The sequence below is a fragment of the Carassius auratus genome, chromosome 31 (genome assembly GCF_003368295.1).
Source record: "Carassius auratus strain Wakin chromosome 31, ASM336829v1, whole genome shotgun sequence".
NCBI classification, from domain to species: Eukaryota; Metazoa; Chordata; class Actinopteri; order Cypriniformes; family Cyprinidae; genus Carassius; species Carassius auratus.
The window spans coordinates 23,360,119-23,368,362 of NC_039273.1; the positions used below are offsets into that span (position 1 = coordinate 23,360,119).

Genomic DNA, 8,244 nt, shown 5'->3' on the forward strand with positions numbered 1-8,244 from the left:
AATCTCCCAGCATCAACAAAAGAGAATTAAACCAATTAAAATGTGAAATAAGAAAATGGGCAGGAATAAAAGTATGTCCAAAACATTCCTTAATTTCATCTTCAGATGTGACACTTGTAGAAAGGGATGGAAGTTATAGAAAAAAACGTAATGTTCCGCTTTTTGAAATGCTATAGCATCACAACAAAGAAGTGCTCGGAAATTCCGTACACTGAATTCAAATTCTAATGCCCCAGCAAGTCATCAAATTTCCAGGGATGTGTTCTTGATTCTGACGGTCCAAAACTACTTTTTCTTCAGAACCCTGAGAAATAAATGCAAAAAAACAATTTTTTCTTTCCCAAACCACTTCTTCTAATGTAATGCTGTTTCAAATGAACCTATGGGCCAAACAAAGCATTTTATACAGTCAGCGGTATATGTTGTGAAAAACGCAACTCTCCAAAAAGAATTGCGAAGCTTTTTTAATTACATTGTGAAAAAGGCATTGCGTTCCAGTTGAAATGTAAATTGAGTGCTGCAAAAAAAGTAGATTTATTATGAAAGTACAAATTTGTTGCACTCGCTTGGAGTCCAAATCTTAATGACATATTTCTCCATAACAGGGGGAGGCAGAAATCATTTAAACACAGGCTTTAACAGTGACTCTTGAGCCAATGTTTGATGGTGAAGAGGATAAAACAGGGCGAGAGTGAAATGCTGATGTTTTTGCTCTTCGAGGGTGTAGCCTCTATTTAGCTGCAACTTCATTCTCAGCTGGTTGGCCTGTAGCAGTCTCTGCAGTTTTGGAGGCCTTTAACAAAATGCAAATGCATGAATTAGGAGAGAACAGACTGATGGTATTCAGTTATTTAAAATATTCAGAATGCTATGACAGTTACAATGTATCTAGAAAATCCTGCATGGCTGTCATTCCTTTATGCAAGCTGACACTGAGCATCTTTCATATAATTAAAATGAATGGGAACGGTCTAGCTGAAATGACAAAAGTCTGAAGGCCTGTTCACTCCAAGGGCTACAACAATAAACCATAACGATAACGATACAAGCATTCTAATTCTAGGAAGTCCACACCACAACTATGACAATAATGACACATTAGAAAGATGTTGTAACACTTTCAGAATAGTTCTTGCCAGATGATAGAACTTGCATGCCATATTCCAAGTTATATGAAGCCATATAATAGCTTTGTGCCAAATTTATAATAACTTAAAACCTTATTTTGTTCCTCAAAGATTCTATAATAGCATTCAAGTCATCTGGATTACATTTAAGCTACTTTAAAGGTCCTCATTCACTCTCCAGAAAATAGCATCCAGGACATTCTACTGTGTTTCTCAATTCGTGTGTAATGGATGAAAAATGTTATTTGTTTGGAAACAACATAAGGATTGTTCCTATTTCTTAAAGCAAACCTTCTTTTTCTTCTTCTTCTGTGCTTTGCGACTTGCAGAGCTCTGGATGAGAGACTGAAAATGACAGAAGAAACCAAAACATCAAGGTTAAAAAAAACAGCTTGTTGTAAATTTAAGTTAAAAACAGATGGGTCTAACATACCTTCAGTTCAGGATCTTGAACATCATATTCAGACTTGTAGAGGTCCGCTTCAAGTGGTCCACTGGTGATTTTCAAGGGCCCATTGGCCATGAGCAGCACTGTGAACTTAAACTGAGCCACAAACTCACCTAAAGACAGATACAGGTGGAAAGAGAGGTTTCCCAGGTAAAGAAAGAGGTCAAAACAGGAAGTGCCGTAAAGATAATGAAACCGACCTTCTTTCTCATTCAGCACACTAAAAGGCTGCAGGAGCTCATGTTTGGCACACTCCACCACTCCCAAACGAGCTTTTCCTTCATCCTCAAACGCCCTGCAGGACACAAAGGTTAACTTGTTTATCAAATGACCATGAAATCTAAACCATCGATATATCCACCAAGTCACTGTCCTAGCATATCTCATGTGATAATAGAAATATAGAGCACAATCATAAATCAACTGCATTGTTCCCACAACTTCTCACTGGTATTCACATCAATTGAAAATGTACATGAAAAACACTTGCTTCATTTAATAACAGATTATTTAACGCAGATACACCTCTCGATTTAGCCAAGTAGGAACCAAACAAATTGGAGAACAGTGCTGCCCACCTGAGAGTGAAGGGCATGGCATCAAAGCGCCTCTCCACCTCACTGAAGAACATTCTTGAGGTCTTCATTTTCAGCCCATACTGCTTACTGGGGTCTCTTTTGTAGATGGTTGTCCTCTGGCCGCCATCTCTCGCCTATGGGAGAGATCATACAGGTTAAATATCTATTTATATCCATAGTATGATACGTATATGATTACAACCAAAAATAACAGATTTAAAAATGGCAGGTGTCATTCATTAACGAGTGGTTATCACTTACCTTCCCCTCTCCTGTGCTGATCAGCACATCCACGGCATAAACTTCATGAACTTCAAACTCTGCCTTCTCATGGTCCTTCCTGTTTTGAGACAAACAGTGCAAATCTCTCTACATTTACATTTATGCATTTACATTCAGGGACTTACAGTGCATCCAGGCTATACATTTTTTTTTTGACCAGAATGTGTGTTCCCTGGGAATTGAACCCACAACCTTTTGCTCTGCTAACACAATGCTCTACCACTGAGCACCTTTATTTCATTCATTTGTTTTCCAATATCCCCAAAAAGTATAAACATTGGCTCTGTGCCACCACAAAAACTTGATTGCTTGGATAGAGATTTTTGATCAATATTCAGTTTTGTTTTATACCGTTGTTGATCTGTAGGGTTCTGGATAATGGTCTTTTCTCCATCAATAACATGTTGCTTTAGTTGATGAGACAGCATACCTATCCATGAAGAAAAGAGAAGCACTGTGAATAATGGCACATGTGTCTATGAACAACTGGCAGATCCCAGTCAGACATTCCTGCCGAGGCCTGTAGGTACTTTGGGTTGTTCTTTCAAGTCTTTCATGTTTTGTCTGATTAAATGGGATTAAAGGGCTAATTCAACCCAAAAATGAAACCTGTTTGAGTTTCAATTTACCATGTTTGATGTACTCTATGTATGTGCATTGATAAATGTTTATATGTGCGTAAATCTGTTCATTTAAATCTATCTTGGTTTTTAAAGGGATATATCACCCAAAAATTTAAATGACCCCATTATTTACTCACCCTCAAGCCATCCATGGTGTATATGACTTTCTTCTTTTAGACAATCGGGAATTACTTAAAAAAACGTCCAAACTTTTTAATGGTAGTGAATGGGTGATATTCAATAATCTAATAGACATCCAATATAGGCCTCCTGAAGCAAATTGTAAGAAAAGAAAAATATCCATATTTAAAACTTGAAAGGTTGGCACAGTTTATTGGACATTTATTGGACTATTGAATTTTGCCCATTCACTGCCAATATAAAGCTGGGAAGGCCCAAGACATTTTTTAATCTAACTCCAACTGTATTAGTCTGAATGAAAAAAGTCATATACACCTAGGATGGCTTGAGGGCGAGTATATCACGGGGTAATTCTCTCTTTTTTTTTTTTTTTTTTGGTGAACTATCCCTTTAAAGTATTAAAGTTTTAGTTCTGTGGATTTTCAAAAGTTGGAGAGAAATCTCTCAGGTTTCATTAAGAGTATCTATTTTGGGTTTCAAAAATAAACAAAAGAGTGGATTTGGAAAGATGATGACATGACAGAACTTGAGAACTTTTTGGGTGAACTGTCCCTTTAAAGCAAATATCAGATATCAAGCCAATCCTGTTTTTGTACAAATGAGTTTTCATGCTCAGTTCTGTTCAGTAATGAGTTTGCTCAGACTAACCACACCTTCAAACTCTACAAAACTCTCCAGATGGATTACGTTTTAATTGCAGTTGGGCTTTCCCATATGATATAATAGCTGTATCTCACCCTCAATTGGATTGCACTTGAATGAGTGAGCAATCTTATTCCAGGCATCTGTTAATTGAGTGTTCTTCAGAGGAAAATGGGGCAGACAGAAAAGACAAGAGACTTTGCATGAGAAACAGACCATCATTATATTCAAATATAAGACACTATCTATTCTATGCAATCTTGTGTTGAGCTGGCAGTTAATGTTCTCATAGAAGTTAAAAGGCTTCAGCCTTACCTACGTACCACTTTAACTGAGAGGTTTGTACTAACCTGGTTGCCAGGTTTGACGAGACGCAAAGCTGCTTCTGCACACAGGTGTGCTGCTTTGATGACATCAGCTTTCCTTCCGGTCACAGGTGCTTCCTGGACAAAATCAGAAAGTCACTTGTTTTTTAACAGGATTTATTGTTGCAATTATCATAACTCTGCTTACATGGCTACTTAGCAAATAAATGGACATGACATTTCGATTGAAAACTTGAAACAGATCAATTCAAGTGAAATGAAACTGTTATACCCATGTAGAAAATTGTCTGCCTGAGTTTTGACCATAAAATTATATAATTGACCAATTAGCAGCAACTACTCCAGAGAGGTGTGTGATGATACTTTATAACTGCACCTTTAGGCAACCATACAGGCGTTAACTTTTACAAAATGTAGTAACAGATGGGAAGAAAAGTATGAATAAATGCACACGCACCTTAGTAGCTCCAATAACAAAGCTATGGGCCACGTTGGAGATGAAGCCGTCGACATGTACTCCTAAATCACTGTTGAGAAAGAGAAGAAGAGAATCTCAGGAAGGAAAATAGAAAGAGACATACAGGTGCAGGGAAACCTGAGCAAAGCCTTTTAAACCCCTAAGTGGTTTCAGAGAACAACCCAAATACACAGCAAAAATTTAAGCGTTGTCAAATGAATATGGCCTAAAAAAAAAAAAAAGTACTAAACCATCAATATGTTCTGCCCAAATAGGAAATACTGAAATTTACAGTCTATGAAAGAGATATCAGAACACTTGTGTTGTGTTGAGTCTACATAAAAGCATTAAAAACGATTATTAAGCGTGACATTAACGTGCAAAGTTGCATGTGTGGATCAAAAAGAACAAGGGAACAAGCAGGAAGACATAAGACGAAAAGTGGAGAACACTGCAGACAAGATGGGCCGGGTAAGAGGAAGGAGAGTGACTTGAAGGAAAAGACATGGGGAGGTTAGACAGACGCAGACAAACTTGAGAGCGGAGTTTGCCTACATTTTGACCAAATCTCCATCTTTCAGCGTGTAGTCGGGGTCGCTCTTCAAGGGAGAGAAGTGGCAGACACAGTTATTGACTGACACACTGGTGGGGAACGCAATGCCTGCAAGAAAGGACAACCACCAATCCTCAACAAAAAGACCTTCTGCATCATGTGTGAGGAGAGAGATATTCAAACGAGGCCTGCAGATTTCTCTGGAGGAGTCTGAACCCATCTATTCTGAATAGTGGTCGACCGATATATCAGCCGGGAGTTTTTGGCATTTTTCAAAAATCGGCATCAGTTAAAATCAAGACTGAGTGATATGAACATATATGTAACTGAAGTAGTACAAAACAAGTACAGGAAGTACATTCTGTCAGCTTTTTTAGTGCATGCAATTCACTCATATTTGATATTTTCAAATTTTACATCGCCGTCAAAATTATTCCGATATTATCGCTAATATTCCGATACATCTCCCAGCCCTATTCCCAATGTACACAAACTTCCCAGAATACTGCGTGCCCTGTTGGTAAGTGTTTACTTCCTTTTTAATTCATTTTAATTAAATTAAATTTTCATAAAACATTTATTATTATTATTATTTATCATCACCAAAAGTATGTTCATTTTACAAATTTTTTAAACCAGTCAAATAATTTCAAATCTGTTAAATATTAAAATAAAATATATATTTTTATCGCCCCCCTACTTTCCAAGACATCAGCATCGGCCGTCAAAAAAAACAATATCGGTCAAGCACTAGTTCTGAATGGGCTAAATATCACTCTCTTACGAACCACAAGCATTTAGCCACGTCCACATTTCGTTCTCACCTTTCTTCATGTCCTTCTCCTTCTTAAAGACCTTCCCAGTCTCTGCCATGATGAAAGCATCTCCTTTCTCACAGAGGCTGAGAACTGAAACTCCTGGTTTGGCGGCATCGATGACGACCCTCAGCGCCTCTAAAAGGAGTAGAACAAGACCAAGTTTTATGGGCATAAAAGTCCATTGAGGCTCTAGATCACATGGCTCACTGTTGAAATGACTGGATTTCACCTGTGAAAATGTGCAATGTTATGGCACCTTCAACAAATTACTCAAAAAAGGAGTAATACGCACACTAAATGAAAGTCCAAATGATCCTACAAATAGCATAATTGGGCCTCTAATTAAACAGGCTTTTGAAAGAGAGAAGTAACAAGTCCAGTATGTTTATTGTTGATGTCTGCGGCTGTGCATCAATTCAAACTGAACAGTATTTCAGTGCAAAATTATTGCTCACTTGTTAGAAACCATAATTATATTAGGCATTTTCCAACATAAGACAGGTTGTGTAACATGCTCTCATTCTCAACACTATACAAATATCGAAAAATTACCCGGACTACATTAAACAAGGCTTGCAGTGAGAATAAACATGCTTTGTGCCAACAACAATGGCTGCGTTCATAATTGCACTATACAGGTGAAAAGCAGTATGTGAACGGAGTAGTAGGCCCGTGTTTGAATTCATTCAGGACGTCACACTCTACTGTGTCTTCAAAGAATGTTCTTTTAATTCAGTTTAGAGGCCAGCCGAGACATACTGATCTTCTATCGGTCACACATCTTCATGTGACACAAAATCAGGTCATAACACGGAGAAAAGAGAAACGTCTTGCACTCGGACATGTGAACAAAAGCGAACTGAATGAAAAGTGTAGCTTGGAGCCCATTTAGAAACCAAAACGGACCATAATAATGGTTCAAGATGTAATATCAATAAATTGTAATGTCATATTAGTGCAAACTTTCAATCAGAAAACTGTTCTAGTTTTCTGATTGCTTGATGTCCAGTATAAAATCAATGTCCTGAAAGATAACCAGTTGGGAAGGGGAAAAAATACTGTGATCATCAACTGTTTGGATATCAACATTATTCAAAAGATCTTCTTTTGTTTTCAACAGAAGAAAGAAATTCATACAGTTTCAGAACCAGTGAAGGGTGGGTAACCTGAATTATGACGAATTTTCATTCTGGAAGTGAACGAATACTTTAATGCAACATAAACAAGGATATCTGAAACAACTGTAGCAAAACTAAAAGTAGAAAACCTTGAATCACTGAGCAATAAATGGACCTAAAAAAGGACTGCACTACCATTTAAGTACACCATGCAAACAAATACAATGAATGATCCACCAGTTGCTCTATTCTATGCTGATAAAAGCCCAGTCAGCATCACCTCACGAGCTAAAGTTCAGCTCCATGCCGTTCACTACTTCTGTAAGCTACGCTGATAACGTAAGATGGAATTTGAAAGCTCTCAAGTCATTGGTCTGCCACAGTGAGCCAGTAGATGACATTTCCATCCAGACAACTCACTAGTAACCCGTCCCTATGAGGACTAACTTCTACCAGCTGGCAATGCCAGAGCCACAAGTGTCCACACTTGACATGCACTGAGGGCTAACGCTGGCTAGCATTAGCTCCAGAACGAGTCCCTTCATACTACAGGACTGCAAAAAAAGTGTACAGGTTTTATAGACGTGTATAGGAGAAATAGCCGTGCATTTGACAGAGATCTTGTGCGGCTGTATGTTGCATAAGGCCTGGGCGCCGGGGTCTCGTGTTCCACGCTGCTCGTCTCGTCCTAACACATGGCATGCGCGAGACAGCAGCGTGGAGGCCACTAACTCTACACCTCCAGCACTAAAACGTCAAACTCACGGTTGGCGATGTCACCACCCATCTTGTACTTCGTCACGACCAAGTCCTCGGCGATGGTCTGATCTTGCTGCTCGTCATCGGACATCGTTGCACCGGCTTTCGAAGCGTCCCTCTGGCTGTACGGTGAGCGGACAGCAGAAATCAGTCACGCTACCACCAGGCGGCTCGCCGACCGTACAGCGTAGCCACGCCTACTACGTACGCTGCCGCATCACAGGTGTCGTCATTTACGATGGCGCCAAAACCAACCGAGGCTTTTGGACGTGTTCCAAAAAAGGGCAATAAACAGGAAAATAACAAATTATGAAACGACTCTACAGATGACAATAGTGTGTTATTATCTAGCTCCATTCAGTTAAAGTTTTT

The 8,244-nt window shown here is 38.8% G+C and overlaps 1 protein-coding gene across 1 annotated transcript; it reads right to left on the reverse strand.

Annotated features, from left to right (window-relative positions):
* Window positions 1-420: 420 nt before the first annotated feature.
* Window positions 421-8,079, reverse strand: LOC113050913 (proliferation-associated protein 2G4-like). The gene is made up of 13 exons (XM_026214369.1): window positions 7,879-8,079; window positions 6,002-6,130; window positions 5,180-5,285; window positions 4,625-4,694; window positions 4,192-4,284; window positions 3,937-4,000; window positions 2,787-2,865; window positions 2,415-2,493; window positions 2,154-2,287; window positions 1,776-1,870; window positions 1,561-1,688; window positions 1,419-1,472; window positions 421-793 (listed from the first exon to the last, which is right to left on the reverse strand). Exons 1-13 carry the CDS (start codon window positions 7,961-7,963, stop codon window positions 731-733), a joined length of 1,179 nt encoding a protein of 392 aa, XP_026070154.1. The 5' UTR covers window positions 7,964-8,079; the 3' UTR covers window positions 421-730.
* Between the last annotated feature and the right edge of the window lie 165 nt (window positions 8,080-8,244).

Excerpts from the sequence above, each read along its gene's own strand:
- LOC113050913 (XM_026214369.1), bottom strand. The coding sequence starts at position 7,963 with ATGTCCGATGACGAGCAGCAAGATCAGACCATCGCCGAGGACTTGGTC. Across the intron at positions 5,286-6,001 it reads GGAGAAGGACATGAAGAAAG|GCATTGCGTTCCCCACCAGT; the intron begins GTGAGAACGAAA and ends CCTTTCTTGCAG. Across the intron at positions 2,866-3,936 it reads CAAGTGCAATCCAATTGAGG|GTATGCTGTCTCATCAACTA; the intron begins GTGAGATACAGC and ends CTTCATGGATAG.